Source organism: Trachemys scripta, chromosome 9, assembly GCF_013100865.1.
Source record: "Trachemys scripta elegans isolate TJP31775 chromosome 9, CAS_Tse_1.0, whole genome shotgun sequence".
NCBI classification, from domain to species: domain Eukaryota; kingdom Metazoa; phylum Chordata; order Testudines; family Emydidae; genus Trachemys; species Trachemys scripta.
The window spans coordinates 29,008,586-29,033,594 of NC_048306.1; the positions used below are offsets into that span (position 1 = coordinate 29,008,586).

Genomic DNA, 25,009 nt, shown 5'->3' on the forward strand with positions numbered 1-25,009 from the left:
TCCTCTGGTGGGGCACCATTAAAACTGAGCCAAAATATCTTTTAAAAATGGATCTCTTCTGCTCCAGACACCAGAAGAAATATTTTGCAACCTTCCTACATCTCATTCAGATGGACTGGCCATCTGATACATGATTTGACTTTCTGTGCCAGAAAAGACAATAAAATCAGGTGAGGTAGGGCAAGATGAATTCTTATAGCTCTCTATTGGCTCTGGTTCTCTCATCTACAAGAGATGCCTCTATCTGTTCCTGGGAAGCTACACCTCAAAGACTATCTTAATGTGCAGGGTCCAAAAGTGCAGGATCCAGTCAAATTCCTGTTGACAGATTGTAACTTGAGAGGGTGAACCTCCAGGAGTGTGGATCATATCTGGAAGCCTTTCTGACTCTTTCAATCTAGGTTACTTTTTAAAATGCAATCATCTTCACCAGAAGGGTCAGTGAGTTGATTGCATTCTGTATCAAAACACCTTTTTCTTCAACTTTCTTCACATCATGTAGTACTCAGATCTACCCCAGAATTCCTGCCAAAAGTAGTTTCTCTTTACAATTTCAATCAAAAAACTATTTGCCTAAACCTGCTCATCCTCAAGAGTCCCAATGGCTTTGACTGGTTGTCTACAGAACCATCAGATTCTTTCTAGACAGGACAAAATCCTTTAGGAAGTCAGATGCCATGTTCATCTCTTAATGTTGGCATTAATGAAACAAAAGTCTCAAAGCATCTAATACAACCATTTTCAAATGAATAAGATATGCTAATTTAGAAGATTATATAAAGCTGGAAATACACCATCTTCAACTCTCAGAACACATTCAACAAGTTTTATCTCTATATCTTTTAAAGAGATCTGCAGAGTGGCCCTGGGCACCCTATGCTCTGGGGGAGGAGTAAATTACTGCACTCATTTCCATGGAGCAGCTTGCTTTCCCCCTGAGCTATTCTGGCTGCCAAGTGGGCTGAAAGAAAGAGGGCGTCTGAGCCCCTCCCACTTCCTGCTTTTCTTCTCTACCTCCCCTCCCCCATTTGCTTGAAAGAGTCCCGGCTCTCCCCATCATGGCCAAAGTCACAATCAGAGCAGGGGGCCTAGCAAAAGAATAATGGCAGCCTCATTTACCCCTATTCCCCTGTGCAGCTATGTAAAGGCTTTGACAGACTAGCCATAGTAATCTAGTACTTCGTGTCAACTGAGGAAAGTTGCATTGTTTATAAGAATAACAGAAATACCTAGAATATTTCAGATGTATGCATTTTGCACCTTTGTTCCTAGAATTTACTGTATGTTTAGTTCTTCTTTTCAACCACCTCAGGTTATATAGTATTATGAGGCATGGACAATGTGATAAATTTGGCAAGAAGAATTTTTAAGTGATTAATAGATTCCAAGGCCAGACGGGACCATTGTGATTATCTAGTCTATGTGACCTCCTGCATAACACAGGTCATAGAACTTCCCTAAAATAATTCTTAGAGCATATTGTGACGACACCCCATATTCTTCATGGAAATATGGTTATGATATATTTTATGCAAGATGGCTCATGTAAGATATAATTGGAAAGGTTATGATTTACTGAATGTGATTATCCAATTTGTATGCATCTACCATTTTGGTTTCTAAAGTTAGGAATATTAACTACGTAACAATTACAACTGTGTGTGTGTACTTGGGGGGAACACCCACCAGACAATAGACAATCCTCCAGAATGACCCATTTAAGAAGAACAATAGAACTCTGAAGATACTAATCTCTCTCTTTCCTGAGAAGTATCATGGGACATAGCTGTGACACTACCAGGTCAGGTGGTCCTGTCACCTAATCCAAAATACTACCTTGGACACTGCTGGAACTTTTCCTCTGTAGGCATATGGGAATCAAACAAAGGTTTCCCGCCTTAGCTAAATCCTTTTCAAGGCTGGGGAGGGGATTAATCTGGACTCTCCTCCATTGCCTAACCAAGAAGAAGGGCTGCTTAAAGAGCCTGAAGGGTCAAAGGAACTAACCTGAAGGGCAAGGCGGAAGTGAGTCCAGACTGAGACAGAAAAATAACTGCAACTCTAAGCTACTGAAACTCTGCAACTTACCTAAAATAACATGTAGGGTAATAAATTACTTCTTGAAACCAGTCTCTTTAAGAACTTAAGTTTAGTATGTGTGTTTTGTTTTATTAGCTCAGTAATCTGCTTTGTCCTGTTTGCTATCCCTTATAATCACTTAAAATCTGCCTTTTATAGTTAATAATTTTGTTTTGTTTATTATTAAACCCAGTTTGTGAAATTTCTAACTGGGGAAGGTAAGAAGTTATGCATATCTCTCTTCACTTTGAGGGAGAGGACGAATTTTTATGAGCTTGTGCTGTGCAAATCTTTTTATACAGCGCAAGACAGTATTATTTTGGGTTTATTCCCCAAAAGGCACGTGCACATGAGTGCTGGGTGAATCATCACACAGAGATGATTTCAGTCTGTGTCTGCAGCTGGGTGTGGCCCTATCTGTGTAGTGTGCTGCAAGAGGCCGGAGAGCCTAATTCAGCAAACGGGGAGGGAATCCAGGCTGGTGGAGCAGGAGGGGCTCAGTACATCAGGTGGGAAGGGTGGTGGTCTAACCTGTCACAGTGCCATAGTCAAGCAGGGTAATGTGCACAGCTTATTGCTTTGAAACACTGGTGTAGATTTTAAGTGAGTTTTAAGTGTGCTGGCTGGAGAACAGACAAAGTGGTTACAGGTTTGTTATTTTCTGTTTGCTTATTTTGGGTATGGGAAATAGGGGCAGAAAAGTCAATAACTGAATGAAAGTGAAGCTACCAAAAAGTTGGAGCTCTTCAGATTGCAAGTAGAAGAAAATGAAAAACTGCATAGGAGACAGGTGGAATTAAAACAGATGCAAATTGAAGCAGAAGCAACCAGGCAGAAGTTAGCTCACAAGAGAGCCATGGAACTGAGACAGCTAGAGGCTGAGGAAGCCCGTGAACAGATAAAGCTGGAGGCTGACAAAGAACGGGAAGCAGAAAATGCCAGACAGGAAGCAGAAAATACCAGACAAAAGACAGCACATCAGAGAGCCCTGGAACTGAAAGACAAAGAACTGGAGGAAAAAGAAAAAGAGGGAAAGCATCAACTGGCTATAATGGAGTGGAAGAGACAGATCCCTACACCAGAGAGCTCCACCTCTCCAAAAATCCATAAGTGGGAGCAGTTGTGGGCGAGACATCACCTGAGAAGGGCATACTGGGAACCGAGCTAATTCCCCAGACAGACAGCAGGAGATGCCGCGGTGATGAGTCCAGCCCCATTACACCTCCATACAGCGAGTCTGGGGACATTGCTGACTATTTCATCACCTTTGAGAGACTGTGTATGCTCCATGAGATTCCTGAGGATCAACAGATGACCACTTTGGTTGCAAAGTTGACTGGGAGAGGTCTGGATATATTCAATAAGATGACAATTGGTGATGCTGCCGATTATGATAAATTTAAGGAATTGGTTTTTAAAATGTTTCAGATTACACTTGAAACTTAGAGTAAAATTTAGAAGATTTAAGGGAGAGGCTGGATTAAGTAATGTGATTTATGTGAACCAAATGAGAGATCTACTGGATAAGTGAGTAAGGTGAAAAGGTATTACAAGGTTTGAAGCAGTGTTTGAAGTAATGATTTGGTTGCTCAGGAACAGTTCCTGAATATGTCTAATGATGATGTAAAACAGTGTTTATGGGATAAAAAGGTAGAGACGATCGAAGAACTTGCAACTTTTGCAGATAAATTTGAACAATCCCGAGCACCTAGTAGGAATAAATCACAAGCAGACGGTTTTAAGTTTAGTGGGAAGCAAGATTCCCAATTTGCCCCTGGGAAGAAGGAGGGTGGATGGGAGGCTGGACGCTCACATCCCCAAGTTAACTCCTCCAGTCCTCATCCCAAATCTCCTGTAAAAGCAGAAGAGCCCAGAAGGTGCTATCATTGTAATTCCTGAGCACCTGAGGAATAAATGTCCTATGCTGAGTGAGAACAGGCAGCAGGTAACTCATGGAAATGCTGCTACCCAGAGCACAGAGGCACCTCAGGCAATTGCCACTTATCATACACGTTTTGTAAAGATTGCCACTGCACAGCCAGTTTGACTTAGTTGCTAAGTTTTGGAACTAGGGATTTTGTGGTGTAATAAATAAATAGCATTCCATCAGTTCAGTAATCTTTTCTTATTGCGGAGGATGGGGGAGGTTGATAAAATCAGATGCTGAAACACTGTCTCATTAATAAGAATTATGGAGATTCCCCTTCATGTTTATTTTTGACACTGGTACACACTGCGTACTAAGGAAGTTAATCAGACTGAAGCTATAGTCCACTTTTACTAACATTTTTACCACAAATCTAATGCATGTAGCTAGCAAATGATAGACTACTCCTTGATAACATTTTTTTTCTAATTGCTTTTCTTAAATTCTTTCAATTTTGTAATTCTGTAGTACAAATAAAACTGAAGTGTGCATAATCCTCTTTAGAAAGTTCCCAATTTTCTTTGGAATTATATACAGTGATATGGTCTGTAATAGAACATATCTAAATACAGTACTTCTGATAAACCTGATGATCATACTTTCTTAATTCAAATAAGTCCCAAAATATTAAAGAAATGGATATATTCTATGATATCAAATAATGTAAGTTATTTCATATCTACTTATATTGAATCTAAAAACCTAATTTTTTTCAGATTACAAAAGAATAAAATGGCAGTCCTTCCAATGTTTAGATTATTGAGGCGGAATGGGATAACATCTGTATACAAATACAGTTTTGCCTCTGTCAGTTGAAGAGAAAATTTTTCAGTTTTCTCAAAGTTTTTGGGGGAATTTTAATGCCTCTGCATGATCTTCACTATAATCATGTTTGTAGCCTGTGATAGGGCCTTCCATGGCTGGGCAGCCTAGCAGCTGGATCGTTGGATAGGAGCTGGAGGGTGGGACCTGCCCTCCTTTCCCTCAGGTCCTGGCTCAGAGTCCTGGGCCACTCACACCCCTAGACAGGGGTGTGGGATCTTGCTCCCAGCCATGAGGGGGAGGCTAAGGACCTGTTGTCTGAGCTGCTCCCTATGTAAATCCTTTAGTTTGGGTCATGGCCCTGCTAGTCCAGTTTCACCACAGTTGGGGCTTGGTGGTAGATTCCCCTTGGCAGGGGAAGACTTACTTGTTTCCAGTGGCTGCGTTGGCAGGCAGGTTGCGTCTGTGCCTTCAGGCAGACACACCGAGAGCTCCTGCCTCTTCACCAGTCAGCCCCTAACTGAGCCAGGCTCCCTTCTTTTTTCCCCCTTCCAGGCCTGGCACTAGCTGCAGGTATAACGGGGTGGGGCTAGCTGAACCCATAGGTTTTCTTTAACCCCTGCTGTGCCTGGCAGCCACCTCTCTGCTCCTTCACATAGCCAGTTTTGCATAAATAGACTCTACATATGCATACTAGTAACTTTGTTCAGTACATTCAGGGTGTTCCTGTGAATTTAACTTAAGTTTGAAGTTTTGGTAAATGTCAACAAAAATAAATTATTATGCGTTTGTGACCAAATAATCTTCCTTCTCTGAATCATATCAATTATCATTCCTGGTCCTGCAGTCCTTATTCAGGTGAAACTCCAACTGAAGTCAGTGGTTATTTTGCTTGAGTATGGACTGACGGATGAGGTCATAATTTATACTTAGCTCGCAAAGAAAATGAGATTAGTATCAGGTCATAAGTGTCTAAAGACAAACAATAAGAGTATTTTTCTAAAGCAAGACACCAATAAAATGTTTCTAAAGGAAAAGAAACATGACAAACCTCTCATATTTAATTACATAAGTAAGAACTTTATATTTACAGCCAGTGCAATATTATGATTTGGCAATTCAAGAACACAATTTTAAAATTACCAACACGTTATTAGTAATGAACAAGGGGAAATGAGATTTCAGTTACTTGCAATAAATGATAGGTTTTGTCAAGAAAAGCAAGTATCTCACAAATTATAAACATGCCTTTTGTTGAATGAACTTATATTGCTGGGTATTATAGTGGAGAAAATGTTAAAGAACTGTTCATTGTTTAAAAATAACTTCCTGTATGTTCTTGAGGTCAGTTGTTTGGGATGGCAAATCACGTAAATTAGATGTCTGTAGGCAGTTGTAACATTTGCATCTGATGTTTGTGAAAAGTGGTCTGCATTTTTATTCCTAATTCTAAATGTCCCACCTTCACCTTTTTTCATTTAATAACAATAATAATTAGTGTTTTAATAGGTAGTTTTTCATATCTTCACAGGTTTATAAATAAATTAATTCTCACAACACCTGTAAGTCTGAAATTAAGTTGGTCATTGTCCTTATTGTATACCTGAGAAAGCGGTGATTCAGCTAAATTACGTGGTTTGCTGAGGACCACATAGAAGTCGGTGACAGATCCTGTACTAGAACAAAAGCATTCCGACTCACGAGTCTTTGCTTAAACCATTAGACCATTTTATCTCACTTCTACATTGCCTTCTTTTTATGGTAGCAATGACTTTTCCCCCATTTTATATCCCTTTTCATATGCTGTACCATCAAAATACTCACAAATTCAGTGAGTTAGAAATGTATTGTTGAATATTGTTCTCATGTAAGTAGTTTAATATACTTCTTTCCTATCTTCATGTAACTTACACAAAAATCAACGTTATTGTAATACATATACAAGAGGTGGAAGATTGGACAAATGACCAAGGAGGAGTATAAAAATATTGCTCAGGCATGCAGGAGTGAAATCAGGAAGGCCAAATCACACTTGGAGTTGCAGCTAGCAAGAGATGTTAAGAGTAACAAGAAGGGTTTCTTCAGGTATGTTAGCAACAAGAAGAAAGTCAAGGAAAGTGTGGGCTCCTTACTGAATGAGGGAGGCAATCTAGTGACAGAGGATGTGGAAAAAGCTAATGTACTCAATGATTCTTTTGCCTCTGTCTTCACAAACAAGGTCAGCTCCCAGACTGCTGCACTGGGCAGCACAGTATGGGGAGAAGGTGACCAGCCCTCTGTGGAGAAAGAAGTGGTTCGGGACTATTTAGAAAAACTGGATGAGCACAGGTCCATGGGGCCGGATGCGCTGCATCTGAGGGTGTTAAAGGAGTTGGCGGATGTGATGCAGAGCCATTGGCCATTATCTTTGAAAACCCATGGCGATCGGGGGAGGTCCCAGATGACTAGAAAAAGCTAATGTCGTCCCATCTTTAAAAAAGGGAAGGAGGAGGATCCGGAGAACTACAGGCCAGTCAGCCTCACCTCAGTCCCTGGAAAAATCATGGAGCAGGTCCTCAAGGAATCAATTCTGAAGCACTCGGAGGACAGGAAAGTGATCAGGAACAGTCAGCATGGATTCACAAAGGGCAAGTCATGCCTGACTAACCTAATTGCCTTCTATGAGGAGATAACTGGGTCTGTGGATGAGGGGAAAGCAGTGGATGTGTTATTCCTTGACTTTAGCAAAGCTTTTGATAGAGTCTCCCACAGTATTCTTGCCAGCAAGTTAAAGAAGTATGGGCTGGATGAATGGACTATAAGGTGGATAGAAAGCTGGCTAGATCATTGGGCTCAACGGGTAGTGATCAACGGCTCCGTGTCTAGTTGGCAGCCGGTTTCAAGCGGAGTGCCCCAAGGGTCGGTTCCGGGGCCGGTTTTGTTCAATATCTTCATTAATGATCTGGAGGATGGCGTGAACTGCACTCTCAGCAAGTTTGCAGATGACACTAAACTGGGAGGAGTGGTAGATACACTGGAGGGTAGGGATAGGATACAGAGGGACCTAGACAAATTAGAGGATTGGGCCAAAAGAAAACTGATGAGGTTCAACAAGGACAAGTGGAGAGTCCTGCACTTAGGACGGAAGAATCCCATTCACTGTTACAGACTAGGGACCGAATAGCTAGGAAGCAGTTCTGCAGAAAAGGACCTAGGGGTTACAGTGGACGAGAAGCTGGATTTGAGTCAACAGTGTGCCCTTGTTGCCAAGAAGGCTAATGGCATTTTGGGCTGTATAAGTAGGGGCATTGCCAGCAGATCGAGGGACGTGATCATTCCGCTCTATTTGACATTGGTGAGGCCTCATCTGGAGTATTGTGTCCAGTTTTGGGCCCCACACTACAAGAAGGATGTGGAAAAATTGGAAAGAGTCCAGCGGAGGGCAACAAAAATGATTAGGGGGCTGGAGCACATGACTTATGAGGAGAGGCTGAGGGAACTGGGATTGTTTAGTCTGCAGAAGAGAAGAATGAGGTGGGATTTGATAGCTGCTTTCAACTACCTGAAAGGGGGTTCCAAAGAGGATGGATCTAGACTGTTCTCAGTAGTACCTGATGACAGAACAAGGAGTAATGGTCTCAAGTTGCAGTGGGGGAGGTTTAGGTTGGATATTAGGAAAAACTTTTTCACTAGGAGGGTGGTGAAGCACTGGAATGGGTTACCTAGGGAGGTGGTGGAATCTCCTTCCTTAGAGGTTTTTTAGGTCAGGCTTGACAAAGCCCTGGCTGGGATGATTTAGTGGGGAATTGGTCCTGCTTTGAGCAGGGGGTTGGACTAGATGACCTCCTGAGGTCCCTTCCAAACCTGATATTCTATGATTCTATATGTTGTTCATGAATGTTTGTCTCTTATGAGAAGCCCTTGAAGGGTGATCTTGTCACATGGCTAATAATTTTATCCTTGGTTGATTAACTGTATCAGCTTCAAGTTGTGCCATTTAAAAGAGGGCAGCATTGATTCCAAAAAGCATGTAATCTCACTGTATAAGGAAACTGTTATCTTTTAGACAGATGTTAAGTCTTTGTTGATTAAGGAAATATTTGAAGCTGTAGCCTGATTGTTCTCATTTTTTTAAAATAAACACATTTTTAATAATTCTGAATGAGAGAATGCTTTTTTAGTTATCAAGAGTAATCTGGCATAGAAAACACTGATGTTCATATTACTGTTTTTTCTTCATCCGTTGTGATCTTGATGTTTCATTGTTGCTGAAAATTGGCTGATTCATTCCATGTAACATGATCATTCTATATGCAGGCAAAAGGAAATGAATTACCCTTGATAGACTTCCTTCTGGAGAGTTCGATTTCAATCAAGTATCTTTACCTTCTCTCTAATTTTGTTCATTTTCTTCTTTTTGTATGATTCAAGTAAATACATTGTAGAAATACAAAATCAGTGTATTTCAACAAGGATGGGGTTTGGGGAATTAATCCCAAAATATGCTTTATCTAATGGTCTGCTTTTGAAAATACCAGATCCTCTTGTCAAATAAGGAGCAGCTCAGGGATAAAAGAATAAATGTGTGTGCAAAATTGTAGCATGTTGTCAGGGTAATATCCCTTTATAGATTATATTATAGATGTTGTCAGAGTATATTCCATTCTATATAAAGCAAGAAGATAACAGAGATCAAAATTTGCTTCCATGACTCCAATAGTATGTACACCTAGACTAATACTTCAGAAATCAATCATATACTACAGTCTCATTTCAACTTTTAGCTTTCTGATTTGATAAGTACAGAATTTTCTTTCATAATTTGTCTGCATGAAATCATGAGCATCTTTCTGTTTTTATTTTAATACTGTCTTGTATTATCACCATGAATGTACAATGGATGTCACCATGGGAAATACTGTTGTTGGTTTCTGAAGTAATTATTACTTTGGCAGTAGGTGCACCAGCAATTGATCTGTCTATAGGTATGTCTACACTACGGGATTAATCCGAATTTACAGAATTCGAATTTTGGAAACAAATTGTATAAAGTCGAATGTATGCGACCACACTAAGCACATTAATTCGGCGGTGTGCGTCCAGGTACCGGGGTTAGCGTCAATTTCTGGAGCGTTGCACTGTGGGTAGTTATCCCATAGCTATCCCATAGTTCCCACAGTCTCCCCCACCCATTGGAATTCTGGGTTGAGATCCCAGTGCCTGATGGGGCAAAAAACATTGTCGCAGGTTGTTCTGGGTACAGCCTCACCCCTCCCTCCATGAAAGCAACAGCAGACAACCGTTTTGCGCCTTTTTTCCTGGGTGAACACAGCAGACGCCATACCACGGCAAGCATAGAGCCTGCTCAAGACAGCAGTCTTGAACATTGTAAACACCTCACGCATTATCATGCAGTTTATGCTGAACCAGGACCAGAAAAACGAGGCAAGGAGGAGGCGGCGACAGCAGCGTGGCGACGAGAGTGATGAGGACGAGGACATGGACATGGACACAGACTTCTCTCAAACCGTGGGTCCCGGCACTTTGGAGATCATGTTGTTGATGGGGCAGGTTCTATCCGTGGAACGCCGATTCTGGACCCGGGAAACAAGCACAGACTGGTGGGACCGCATAGTGTTGCAGGTGTGGGACGATTCCCAGTGGCTGCGAAACTTTCGCATGTTTAAGGGCACTTTCATGGAACTTTGTGCTTTCCCCTTCCCTGAAGCACCAGAATACCAGGATGAGAGCAGCCCTCACAGTTGAGAAGCGAGTGGCGATAGCCCTGTGGACGCTTGCAACGCCAGACAGCTACCAGTCAGTCAGACATCAATTTGGAGTGGGCAAATCTACTGTGAGGGCTGCTGTCATGCAAGTAGCCAAAGCAATCATTGAGCTGCTGCTACGAAAGGTAGTGACTCTGGGAAATGTGCAGGCCATAGTGGATGGCTTTGCTGCAATGGGATTCCGATAGATGGAACCCATATCCCTATTTTGGCACCGGAGCACCAGGGTACCCAGTACATAAACCGCAAGGGTTACTTTTCAATGGTGCTGCAAGCACTGGTGGATCACGGGACGTTTCACCAACATCAACGTGGGCTGGCCAGGAAGGGTTCATGATGCTCGCGTCTTCAGGAACACTACTCTGTTTAAACGGCTGCAGCAAGGGACTTACTTCCCAGACCAGAAAATCACCGTTGGGGATGTTGAAATACCTATAGTTATCCTTGGGGACCCAGCCTACCCCTTAATGCCATGGCTCATGAAGCCATACACAGGCAGCCTGGACAGGAGTCAGGGGCTGTTCAACTACAGGCTGAGCAAGTGCAGAATGGTGGTGGAATGTGCATTTGGCCATTTAAAAGGTCGCTGGCGCACTTTACTGTCTCGCTCAGACCTCAGCCAAACCAATATCCCCATTGTTATTGCTGCTTGCTGTGTGCTCCACAGTCTCTGTGAGAGTAAGGGGCAGACCTTTATGGTGGGGTGGGAGGCTGAGGCAAATCGCCTGGCTGCTGATTATGTGCAGCCAGACACCAGGGCGATTAGAAGAGCACACCAGGAAGCGCGGCGCATCAGAGAAGCTTTGAAAATCAGTTTCATGACTGGCCAGGCTACCGTATGAAAGTTCTGTTTGTTTCTCCTTGATGAAAATCCGCCCCCTTTATTGACTCATTCTCTGTAGGCAACCCACCCTCCCCCTTCGATCACAGCTTGCTTTCAAAGGATCCATGTATTCTTTATTAATTGATTATAAAAAGAGGGAGAGAACTGAGAAGGTAGCCTGGGTGGGGTTTGGGAGGAGGATAGGAGGGAAGGAAAAGGCCACTAAAAAGAGGTTAAAATAATGACAGTCCTTTGCTTGGGCTGTCCACTGGGGTGGAATGGGAGGGTGTACGGAGCCTCCCCCCCCCCCCCCGCGTTCTTACACGTCTGGGTGAGGAGGCTATGGAACATGGTGAGGGAGGAGGGGGGGTTATACAGGGGCTGCAGCGGCAGTCTGTGATCCTGCTGCCATTCCTGAAGCTCCACCAGACGCCGGAGCATGTGTGTTTGCTCACACAGCAGCCCCAGCATTGCATCCTGCCTCCTCTGATCTTCCTGCTGCCACCTCTCATCTCGAACATCTCTTCTCTCCTCACGTTGGTCCCTCCTGTCCTCACGTTCACTGGAACACGTGAAAAGCTCAGCACCAAACCTCCCCCCCCCCCCCCCCTTGGCTTCCCCCGGGAAGGGTTTTCTTTTCAGCCACAGGCAAACAGCCCAGTAGGAAGGGCCACCTCTGTCCCCTTAATTAAATTCCCGTATTTCAACCAGGTTACCATGAGCAATATCAGTCTCCTGAGGATTACACAGCGGCCCCCCCTAGAATTGCATGCAGCTCAGCGTAGAAGCAGCATGTCTGCGGCTCTGACCCAGAGTGACTGTTTGCCTCCTTTGTTTTCTGATAGGCTTGTCTGAGCTCCTTGACTTTCACGTGGCACTGCTCTGAGTCCCTGTTGTGGCCTCTCTCCATCATGTCCTTGGAGATTTTTTCAAAAGTTTTGGCATTTCGTCTTTTCGAACGAAGTTCTGCTAGCACTGAATCCTCTCCCCATATAGCGATCAGATCCAGTACCTCCCGTATGGTCCATGCTGGTGCTCTTTTTCAATTATCGGCTGGCATGGTTACCTGTGCTGATGAGCTCTCTGTGGTCACCTGTACTCTCCTGTGCTGGACAAACAGGAAATGAAATTCAAATGTTCGCGGGGCTTTTCCTGTCTACCTAGCCAGTGCATTCGAGTTCAGATTGCTGTCCAGAGCGGTCACAATGGTACACTGTGGGATAGCTTCCGGAGGCCAATACCATCGAATTGTGGCCACACTAACCCTAATTCAAAATGACAATATCGATTTTGGCGCTACTCCGCTCGTCGGGGAGGAGTACAGAAATCAATTTTAAGAGCCCTTTATTTCGAAAGAAATGGCTTCATTGTGTGGACAGGTGCAGGGTTAATTCGATTTAACGCTGCTAAATTCAAATTAAACTCATAGTGTAGACCAGGCCTTTGAGCCAGTTGTGTGGGGCCATAAAGGGATGCAAATGCCTAGAAACAAGCAGAGGGGGCATCAGAACCAATGTAGTATGTTCCCCTCCCCGAAACCATGGAAGCTCTTCCACACCAGCACTGTGCAGTTAGGATTCAATGGATATTTGATTGCACTTGAAGTGGGGGAAACTTAGGAAGCCTCTGCTCTATACAGCATGCTCCCCTAAGTATCCAATGGAAATATGCGTAGAAAAGTCAGTGTTAATTAATTCTGCTATTTGCAGTATTAGCAGGTGTGCTTTGCATTTGTTGCTCCACTTTGGTGACGTGATAGAGGGAACACTGACATCCTGGCCCTTAACAGTGCAAGGCTCACACAGAGTGAGTTACAGAGAGAAGTACAGAGGGTCTGGTTCTCCACATGGATGCTCCACGAGCTGTGGATTGAGATCAGATTTCTCCATGGCTCCTCGGACTCTGTGTACTTCAGTGGCTGCATCCTCCATGTAACCTCATTACTCTGATGAACGTATGAGTCAGGTTTTTCTCAGCTTGAAAACCATAGGTTTTTACACTACTACTTCTCTTCCCTCTGTTTTTTCCCCATTATAAGAGAATATAGGCCACAGCATTTACCACTGGATTGTGCTTTAAATATTCTTCTTCCTTGTCTATTATTTTATTAGATGGATGAACCGTCTGGGTCTTGCAGCCATTGGTTATACACCTGATGACAAGAATATTCGGCCAGATGAAGGTAAGGCTTCTGTGATTTTAATCAAAATTGACTTAGAGAGGTCTGATAAGAAAGAGAGGCTCCAAAAATGTTTCTGTTAACTGAGTCATCTCATGATTTGGACATAAATCACAGGTATCTCACAATGAGTTGATTAACGTAGGCAGTATCTTTTAACTGTTTGTTTTCATAGATATGTGTAACCCCTTATAGGTCTCTGTTAGGGTACATCTACACTACAGCGGGGAGTCGATTTAAGATACGCAAATTCAGCTACGTGAATAGCGTAGCTGAATTCGACGTATTACAGCCGACTTACCCCGTTGTGAGGACGGCGGCAAAATCGACTTCTGCCGCTTTTTGTCGGCGGCGCTTACTACCACCTCCGCTGGTGGAGTTAGAGCGCCGATTCGGGGATCGATTGTCGCGTCCCGACGGGACGCGATAAATCGATCCCCGAGAGGTCGATTTCTACCCGCCGATTCAGGCGGGTAGTATAGACCAGGCCTTAGTGCCATCAGCTGTGCTAATCCCTAATGAGAGAGTGACATGGACATAGGGCAAGTTGCACTTTAAACCCCTTTTAGTCCCTCTTGAGTGCACTCTTCAGGTGACAGGCTTGGCTTCCTTCACCTCTCTCGGGGTGGAACCCCAAAGTCCAATCACCCTTGGACTGGATTTCTGGGTTGCAGCCCTGATTCCAAACTGTGTTAACATAACAGGCCCAAATGTACTTGGCACCTGCAAGAAATTTCCTCTTTATGAGTCTGTGACCAGCAACTGATTAAAGAGAGTTAAAAAGCTGTATCAAAACAAAAATTTTTTTGTTCACCCAAAGATACATAGTAAGAAGCTAAGAGGGATAAAACAACAAAAGACCTATATGCCTCATTCTTACATCACTTTATTCTTTTCTTGCAAGTGTTAGGTAAGATGACTCAACCCAGCCATCCCTACTCCTGGCTGGGAGTGATAGACGACAGGCCCTGCAGTATGTGTATGTCTCTGTGTGTCTCTCTCTCTCTGTCAGAGGCTCACCTCCAGCCACTGCTGCCACTCAACACCCCCTTCCTCCCCAGGCTGGGAACATTAGTGGTTTAGTATCCCCTTTGATCCCAGGTTTGGGCCTGAGAAGAATAAACCTTGCTCTCTGACAGTACCTTATTTTTGCCATTGTTTCATTTCCTGTTTGTTTCTCCCCTAACAGTCTTCTTTGAGTTAACTCCTCAAAATTAGGCAGGATAATTAATATCAAGCCAATAAACTGAGATGCAAGTGCATATGATGTTCATTAAAAATAATACAGATAACTTCCTCATTCTCCACAGAGAAACAGGGTAGTAGCCCTGCCCCCAGGGCCGGCTGTGGCTTTTTTGCCAGAGCCCACTGTGGCTCCGCTCTCCCCGGTGGCCGGAGCACCGCAGGGAGGGTGGCGAGCCCAGTCGCGGCCCCGCTCCCGGGCCGGAGCACCCCGCTGCACCGCTCCCCTCCAGGCGCTGCCCCAAGCACATGCTTGGTGGGCTGGTGCCTGGAGCCGGCCCTGCCTGCCCCCCATTTCTCCACCAGCCAGCAGAGCAGATCATACACAGCTGGGGTGAGGAGAATGCACTCATTTAAAGAGAAAATAGTAAACAGGAGAGAAAAATGAACTGAGAAAAAGTGTACTTTGTTTTTACATTATGCAGTCCAGATACAGTCTTTTCTATCATCACATACAGATTATGATAAAATACCCAGATTATGATAAAATACCAATTTGGACAATAGAATGACTGGATGATTAACTGAATATTTTGATATTGCGGTTTGTAAATGCTTTTGTCTTCTGTGAAGGAATATGCAACTCCTTTCTGATTATTACTGTTGGCGAAGAGAATTCGACTATAAGCACAACACGGAATTCCTGATTTGATAGACTACTGGTATACTCCTTGAGTGAGTTTTGAGGCATTGAGCTGAAAGCGAAGTGCCTTTCAACCATCCAGGAAGTATGTCCATGAAAGTCAGTGGGACTGAGGTTCCTAAGGTTATGCCTACACTGCAAAAGAAATCCCATGGCAGCAAGTCTCAGAGCCATGGTCAACTGACTTGGGCTTGTGGGACTCATGCTATGGGGCTAAAAATAGCAGTATAGACATTCCTGCTTGTGCTGGAGCCTGGGCTCTGACACCTGGCAAGGCAGGTGGGTCTCAGAGCCCAGGCTCCACCCCAGGCAAGAACGCCTACACTGCTATTTTTAGCTCTCTAGTTCAAGACCCCAGAGCCCAAATCAGATGAACCAGGCTCTGTGACTCACTGCTGTGGGATTTTTTGCAATGTAGATGTGCCATAAATGTCTAAGTACCAGATTTTCAAAGGTACTTAGGGGCTTGTAGATGCAGATTGGTAACTAGTGGGATTTTCAAAAGTGCCTGAGTGGGTTAGGCACTTAACTCCCTGTGAAATCAATGGACTTAGATGCTTAACCTGCTCGGGCTTTTTTGAAAATCCCACTAGGCACCTATCCATGTCTTAAGGCAATGGTCACCAATCGGTAGATTGTGATCGACTGGTTGATCCTGGAGCCTCTGACAGTCTATCACAATCTCCGGCTGCTAAAAGTCCAGTGGTGCCTGCCATGGCCGCGCACTGCTCCCAGAATTGGCCAGCACACTCCTGAGGCCCTGGCGGGGGGATGGGGTCTCCGTGCACCGCTCCTGCCTCAAGCACTTCCCCCACAGCTCCCATTGGCTGAGAATGGGGAACTGCGGCCAATGGGAGCTGCAGGGGCAGTGCCTGCAGAGATGGGCACCATGCAAAGACCCCGGCCCCCCCACCAGGGGCCACAGGTGCGTGATGGCCGCTTCCGGGAGCAGTGTTGGGCTGGGGCAAGCAGGGAGCCTGTGTTAGCCCTGCTGTGCCGCTGCCTGAGGTAAGTGCCACCCGGGTGGGAGCCCACACTCCTCCCACATCCCAATCCCCAGCCCTGAGCCCCCTCCTGGAGCCAGCACCCCATGCCCCCTCCTGCACCCCACAACTCTGCCCTAGCCCAGAGTCCCTTCCTGCACTCAAACTCCCTCCCAGAGCCCACACCCCCTCCTGCACCTCAACACTCTGCCCTAGCCTGGAGCCTCCTCCTGCACCAAAATTCCCTCCCAGAGCTTGCTTCCTTCACCCCTCTTGCACCCCAACACCCTGGCCAGGCTCATCCCAGAGCCCCCTCCTACATGCCAAACCCCTCGCCCCCAACCCAGAGCCCGCACCCCTTCCTGCACCCCAGCCCCCCCTGCCCCAGCCCAGTGAAAGTGAGTGGGGGAGGGGAAGAGCGAATGAGAGAGAGAGGGGGGATGGAGTGAGCGGGGCGGGGCCTCAGGAAAGAGGTGGGGTAGAGCCTAGGTTGCACTTAAATTCAAAAAGTGAGCTTGTGCATAAAAAGTTTGGAGACCACTGTCTTAAGGCATCTAAATATCTTAGAAAATCCAGCCCTCAGACGCTTCAGAGACTGGGACTTACATCCTGTCTATATCAGAGAAAGTATCAATTATGCTTTGAAAATGTTGCCAATACTATCTTATGAGTAAATATTTCAATGAAACATAGAACATTTTGTTACCAGATTACTGGAGTGAAAGTGACCAGGATGATATTGATGGCTCTTTAACCCTGAAACAGGAAGGCCCTTCAACACGATGTGACACCTACCATCGAACACCCTCAGTAAGTCATGAATAATACATGCTGTATAAGGCCAAGAAATAAATGTCCATGCTTCTTTGATTAGTATTTTGCTTGTTTTGTAATGGCATCTAATTACATTATGAGCAGAACAGAGATGGTTCTCAGCTGTAAACTCTGAGAATATTATCATTTCTAATGGCTAAGAGCTGGAGTGAATGTTCTGAAAATAAGAAATGGGAGCACATAGGAAGAAGAGACTACTGCCATTTTACTCTGCTGTGTTTACCTAGTGTGGTCAAGCCAATTTTTTCTTTAAAAAAGAAAAAAATCCAATACAAAAGGAATACATAGATTTTTTACTCCAGTATGAATAAAATGTCTTGTACTTGGGTCATCTCTATTACCTGAGAGTTTATACTGTATCTATAGTGTTCCATATTTACTGGAAATTAAGAGTTTTAGATTATATTCATATAATAGTCATTATCTGGAGGAAAAATACTTTATTTATAAGAAACATATCTTTAAAGACAAGTTTCTTTCAAAATATAGCATTGTGTAAAATACCCATTGTATCTGCAATATTTTTCTTAAGTGCTTTAAAGCAAAAAATACCTTATAAAAGTTGTTGTGTACAGTGTATGGGCAGGTTCTGATAGCCGATAAAAGCACTGCTGCTATACAGTACATGGGTAGGCTGTGATATTTAACTTTTGTTTCTAAGTGCAGATAGGACTGTTCTCTATTTTTCTTTCAGATTTTTCTTCAGCGTGAATGACACGATCCTCACACAACCAGAACCAAAGAAAGAATGACTGAGGCAACAGCATCACATGGGTGAAGTTCAGACTGATTTTCACCCATGTGATGCTGTTTATCAACCGGGATACAGGTTAAGCCCCTCCCTTTCTGTTTTTCCACTTTTTTGCCTTTCTCTCTTTTTTTAATTAAAATAATACAAAGACCAAGCAGAATTTAATTAAAATAATTTGGATAAGCTCAGCAGTCCCCTAAAATTTAAATGTTTTTTTGGGTGCTGAAGTTTTTGTTTTTTTTTTTCTTCCCTGTTTGGCTGGAACATCTGCCTTCTGAAAAGAAAGGAAATCCAGTTATGGTTTCTTTCGGGGGCTTCCATGTCTTCCTCAAAACACACTGCTGGACTAGGTGTAAGCTAGGTTAGGTCTTTGCAAAACCTATACCAGTGCTATCCTGTCCTTTCCAGCAGGAGTTGTTCTTGGGCAGAGAATGTGTCAAAACAAGAATAGGGAGTGGTTAAAAATGTAGTGCTTACATAAAGTATTACACAGTTAGTTATGTCTTGCTCACTAAGAGTTTATAGTGTGATATACCAAACTATACAAATCAGATCATTTGGTTAATACTAACATATACTGAACTGTATCTTTTGTGGTTTGCCAATGTCTAGTCACAATTATGTCTTTATAATCAGATATTTTCATTTGTTCTTAGGTGAATTCTTCAAGTCCGTTCCCTGAACCCAAACATGGTCGACACTTTTCAAGCGAATCTACCTACTCTTATTCTTCTGCGGAGGATTCCCGACAAGATGCCACAGGAAGTACACACTCGTCAGGATGCAGACCTCCCTATCGAGAAAGGCGCTCATGGCAGGACCTGATAGAGACCCCCTTAACCAGTTCTGGCCTCCATTTTCTTCAGACTGTTCCTCCTGACCCAGAATACATGAGTGGCCGACCTGGAATGTCACCAGAGAGGCGAAGACAAGCAACATTACCAGTCCAAAGACGTCACAATCATGAACGAGATGGACCTTTCCCTTTGGTGGAGTGGCAAAGAGGATATAGTTCTCATAACAGGCCCCAGAAGCAACGTAGTCAAAGCCTTCCACGAAACAGAGATGTCAGGGTCAAAGGGCATGTGAAGTCTTCAGGCATAACAGAAGAGAAGCCTGAAGAGAAACTTCTTATAAAAAAGCAAAATAGTTTCTGTGAAGAAGGTAAGATTTTGAAGGGACTGTGACACCAATACTCACCATTGACCTCAATGGGAGCTTTGCCATTGACCTCATTGATGAGTGATCAGGCTTTATATGAGTATCTTTGTGGCAGAATTATAATTTCCAAGAAAGCTGAAAATATGGAGATTGCATTAGTTACTACACCATCATTTTGGTTCAGAAAGTCTATGTATGTTCTGATTCCAACTTTATTGTTGACCAGAACAATTGATTTTATCAATTCTCAAATCAGGAAAAGATATCAGGTGGTTATTCCATAGGCAACTTTCAGAATTCTTGAGCTTTTCAGGATCTTTCATTACCCTCCCATCCAAAGTTGCCTGGATTGTTAAAAAAATAATATTTTTTTTCCAGAAAACATAAAGGAAATCAGGGAAAGTACAGATGGTCTGCAAGAGCTGTACAAGTCTTTGGAACAAGCCAGCTTGTCAGCCTTTGGAGAGCAGCGTCCTTCTACCAAGCAGGAATTCCGGAAGTCTTTTGTAAAGAGGTGCAATGATCCAATTATCAATGAAAAACTTCATCACATCAGAGTTCTCAAGAGCACTTTAAAAGTAAGCTGTTACCATTAATGTTTATGTTCAACATGAAATTCTAACAGTGTAGCTTCTTAAAATTTTCAGTGTTTGGACTTTTATTTTAGAGAGAGAATTAGGTCACAAGGAAACTTTGGCAGTACTGAGAGAAACAGAAGGTAGGGGACAGTTGCCAACCTCACAACCATTGCCAGTATTTGGCACTCTTGTTACCTGTGTCATGGAGGATGCCAAGGACTGAATTGTCAAGAAGACCTAATTTACTACACTTTTACAATTAGAGATGGTCACTGAAAGCCACTGTGGAATCATGCCAACGGATATACGGAAGACTGCATTGCACTGTGTGAGCTGTAACAGTTCTGTGTATAGATAAAGGACCTTAGTGTGCATTGCAGTTGCTCTAGCACCTTTTTTTAGCACTCAAGGACAACTAAAAGGCCAAGTATAACACGTCGTTTAAATTGTATTTCTGAAATGTGCTCTGTTTCTTTTGGCATTTAACAGGCAAAGGAAGGGGACCTGGTAACTATCAACAATCTTCTGGATGATCCTAACTTGACATCAAAGAAGTTCAAAGAGTGGAAGATAAAGAACTATGAATTTTTCCTGGACATTTGTGAGTACAGCACTGCTCTGAAACCTCAAAATGGAGCCACTGAACTTGTAACCCCCGCACCACTGCTGACACACACACATTCATTCATTGAAACACATGTCTGACAGGACTAGCACCATGAACACTTGCTGGGTGCCAGGAGAAATCCAATATGGCAAACTCTGTAATATTTGTAAATGTACTCAGCAGTACTGTAAATAACTTGGATAAGAGAATAGTGCCACAGGATGCCTACTACATTGCATGATAAGTATTATTCTGTTCTGAATTATTTTGTTTGCTATTATCAACCAACATGCTTATCAAGTTCTGCATTAGAAAGAAGCAGTGCAGAAGTGTAATGGAAAATATATACCAGTATATTTATTTAAGGACTGTACTAAAGCTAAGCTTATAGTAATGAGTTCTTACAACCATTTTATATATTTAGATATATATATTATATGTAAACATATCTACATATATAAAAGGTAACATGGTAGTTTATATTTATTTTTTAAAATACCCTAAAATTCACCTTTTCACAAGTTTTTCTTGAAGGAAATATATAAAAAAAATACACTGGCCACTCTTAGGGGTGCACATTTTTTTCCAGCCTTTCCAAGCAGTGGTAGCTACCATCTTTATGAAATTACAGAAGACCAGAGTAATAAAAAAAAGTAAACTTAACCACTTTTGTGTGCCTTACAATGTATAGTGTATATATCCAGCAAATAGACTCTCCTTCAGCCCTATGGGCATACTGTACATGCCACTTTGATGTCGTGCTTATTTTTAAAAGAATGAGCTTGCCTTTAAAAGCAGTGGCCATAGGCATGCAAGTGTGGCACAGAAGAGGTTAAGATACAAATAGAAGAAACCTGGTTGTTCACCGATGCTGTCACTTGAACTGACTTTTCTATCTACTTTGAAGTGTTTCATGGTAAAAGAAAAACATCTGCTTCTGAAGATGGTAGCTATGGCAGTTTTCATAATCACACCACTGTGAATTTAGTGCCACAAACCTGTGAGTCATAAATATTAAAATATTGTTATCTGAGGCATCAAGACTGAGAATTAAGTAAAAGATTCTTGAACTGATCAATTGTTTGTATATCAGACTGTCATAGAGCTGGGTAAAGAATTCATACTGTTCAAAATTATTCACCATGTAATTCTTTATCTGTAGATACTTCATGAACAAGTTAATTGCAAGTATTCAATTCAGTATTTGAAATTCAATCTGTATTAGTTAGTTTTAAATGGATGCATAAAATCACATGGTTTCTTTCTGTTCCCTGCTTAGAAACTTGAAGAATCAGGTTTTTGGAGTGAATAGTTGCATTTATGAAAACAAAATCTGCTTTCCATAAATATTCTTGAATATGCACTTAAAACTCAAGTTCCTGCTAGTAAACTTATTTATTAGAATATTCTCAGAAAGCAAACAGAACAGTCAAAGCAATTTCATATATAAATTTGAATAAATATTTGCAGAAAAATCTTTTTGCAGTATTTGCCCAGTTCTAGTTTCACAGAAGAAATCAAATTGTAAAGTTCAAATTATTTGTGATATGAAATGAAAAAAATGGCTCAAGGAGATAAATTTACTTACTTTATAGAGACAAGAATTTAGTGAGAAAGCATCCTTTTGTTTAGTTCATTTACGATATAGTACCTGAAAAAAAGGAATGCTACTCACTTATTTTTCTGTTATCGCTGTTACACCACCATTTATTTGAACCACAGTGGACACAGTGGTAAAAAAATTCACCCTGAAATAATTCCAAGATATTGTTATTATATTATTAGTAGAAGAGTATTACTGACTTTTATATTGGGTTCTCTGCATCACACCAGCTCTTGAATCATGAAATCATTGCACTACAATTATAATTACATTTGGATAGAACATACAAAATAAGTGCATTTAGGTTCCTAATTTGGCAAAGCAATTAAGTCCATGCTAGGTCCCATTGAGGTCAATGGGCCCGTAAGCATGGGCTTAAAAGGGTATGATCGTGCTGCTGCTTAAATTAATGGCAAAATTCCCATTGACTTCAGAGGAGCCGGATTAAACCCTAAGTGCTCTGCTGAATAGTGATGGATTTAACCATGCACTTAAAGTTAAGCCTGTGCCTAAGTGCTTTGCTGAACTGGAGCAATAATGAAGGTGCAGGGAATAGACCGAGAAAAACTTGCCATCACACATTCACCAAAATCAGAGTTGCGATATTCATGCAAACAGTAAACACAAATCTGAATGTATTTACTATGTGAACATTTTAATTAGTGCACCACTGAATAGAAAGAGCATGAGAAGAGGTATCTTTCTAACTTTTGTTCATATCAGATCTATAAATATTATAGATATAGATATAGATATATCTCACTATTTTTTTATTGCTGTCCTCCATATCGTGTGGAAGGAGTATTATGTATTGAAATAAGCAATGGTGTAAGGTGGAAAAGCCACTTTGAAATTGTACTGCATACTGTATGTGCATTAACAAGAAGCTATAGATAGTCACAGAATACTAATTAAATGGATTGTGCTTTTGGTGTTCTTACTGAGATTTAAACATCTGCATTTTGTTTCAAACCCAAACCACAGTCTGTGCTTTTGTACTAAGATTTTAAAACAATACTCAAGAGGGATTCCATTGTATTGTAACCCAAAGATGAAAAAATGCCACTTGACTGGAGAACATATTAAATGAAGTTTTCGGTAAACATTAAAAAGTGAACTTACACTCTTCTTCTCAAATATTAATTGGATAGAGCTAAAATAGAAAAATAATATTTTTTCTTAGTGGATATGTGCCTCCAAAAATAAACAAAAATGATAGCTAAGAGACTGGATCGCAACCTTCATTTCTCAGAGGGTTTAGTATAATTAAAAGAAAAATAATCAAAGGTATTTCTGAAAGATAATGAGTGGCTGAGATTAGACTAGGCCATAAAACTAATCCCTCCCATGGCTAAGAGATCACAACTTCTTTTGATCATATTTTCTTAAAGCTTTCCTCGGCATGAGTCTATTCGTTTTGAAGTTCTAAGTGATATGAGTCTATATTTTACTCTTGGAGAGCCATCCCCATCAAAGAAGCTAAAATGTGTTTTGGTTATTCAGGATTTTAAAAAGTGAGCTAATAAGGAAAATGAACTCTTTTTCCTTTTAGTATACTCTGGAGAGGTTTCTCATGGCTGGGGTTGAGACAAACTGGGAGATAGGTTTGGAGCAATGCTTAGTCCCTAGAACAAGAAAAAAAATATTTCTAAGTCTAAAACAGTATTTTTATTCTTTTAGCTTTTACAAATATCACTAACATGTCAATAAAGACAAAGAATTTTGACACATTTACTCACATGCATACAAAATTCTGTACAATAAATAAGAATCAGTTAAATTCTGATTTTCAGCTAAGAAAATGTCAACCAGTGTATGCCCCTCAATTTCTGTTTAATATTAGGAGAAGCAGAGTTTTACTTTCTAAACCAAACAAGACAAGACTTTCTGTATTTAGGTTTAAAAAAAACACTTGAGAATAAAGATGTGGAGTTCTTTAAGTTAAAATACGAAATTGTTTTTAAAATGTGAATTATACATCCTACATTTTAAAAATAGCCTCCATCTTTTCCACTGAATAAAATAAATTACTAGGCTGGTTAATACAGACATTTTGTTTGACATATGAGGTCAGATGATTGGCTCTGCTTCTGCCTATTTTGCCTTCTCAGGCTGTGCAAGAAAGTCAAAAAGCTGCCCTAAAAGAGGCTGTTAGAAATTTATCTTGGCATAGAAGAATCTCAGAAGAAAAGAATATAGACAGATCTACTCCACCAGTTCTTGCTCCCAGTGTAAAAGGTGTCATAAGGGCAGGGCTAGGGAACACAGCATTCCAGTGAACCTTGTGGCATAATGACACTGAGGCTGGGTCTACACTACCCGCCTGAATTGGTGGGTAGAAATCGACCTCTCGGGGATCGATTTATCGCGTCCCATCGGGACGCGACAATCGATCCCCGAATTGACGCTCTTACTCCACCACTGAATCAGCATGGCTTTCCTGCGACTCCACAAACTTCAGTATGTCTTTTTGTTGCTAGATGCTCTTTTTATAACTGACTGTATGCTTTTCACCAGCCACCCTCTTTTTTTATTATTGTTATTCTTCCATTTCCTCTAAATACAGATCTTTGATCATCCCGATATCTATCTATCTCAGTAGCACTTCCTGAAGGGTTTGAGACATTTTTTATTTTGTCATATTATCAAATGAAAATGTCCCTGAACTCATTCTGTTTAATAAAAAGAAATAATCAAAGGAAAAGAGAAGCTCTAACAAGTTGCAACATCAGTATTCTTTAATATAATCATGGAGCACTGATGTTGAGTCAGATGTTATCTCTTATCCCAGTTCCAACATGCAAAAGCAAACACGGGCCATAGCTGTCACACAAAGGGGGAGACAACAGTGTAGAGCTGTCATCATGGGTATCAGAGGCATTATCTCCATAGTGCAATGCAGATTCTGAACTGTGACACAGCCGCTAGACAAGCCGTCAGGAGGCTCCTGTAAATTAGAGTAGCTCTTGGCAGCTCTAATTTGCTTTGGGGCCTGCACTGACCCCTCAGTAACCTGCGGTCCTGAGGGCTCAAAGGTGAATTAAAGTCATCTTTGGCTCCCCGGGCTGCACT

The 25,009-nt window shown here is 42.0% G+C and overlaps 1 protein-coding gene across 1 annotated transcript in view; it reads left to right on the forward strand.

Annotated features, from left to right (window-relative positions):
• LOC117882910 (connector enhancer of kinase suppressor of ras 2-like) overlaps positions 1–23,846 on the forward strand; it is a 376,187-nt gene extending 352,341 nt beyond the window's left edge. Inside the window, exons 20-24 of the mRNA XM_034781795.1 lie at positions 13,468–13,538; positions 17,113–17,213; positions 18,645–19,152; positions 19,528–19,727; positions 20,217–23,846. Coding sequence (XP_034637686.1) covers positions 13,468–13,538; positions 17,113–17,213; positions 18,645–19,152; positions 19,528–19,727; positions 20,217–20,432 — 1,096 coding nt within the window. The 3' untranslated portion in view covers positions 20,433–23,846. The remainder of the gene's footprint in view (positions 1–13,467; positions 13,539–17,112; positions 17,214–18,644; positions 19,153–19,527; positions 19,728–20,216) is intronic.
• Positions 23,847–25,009: the final 1,163 nt, after the last annotated feature.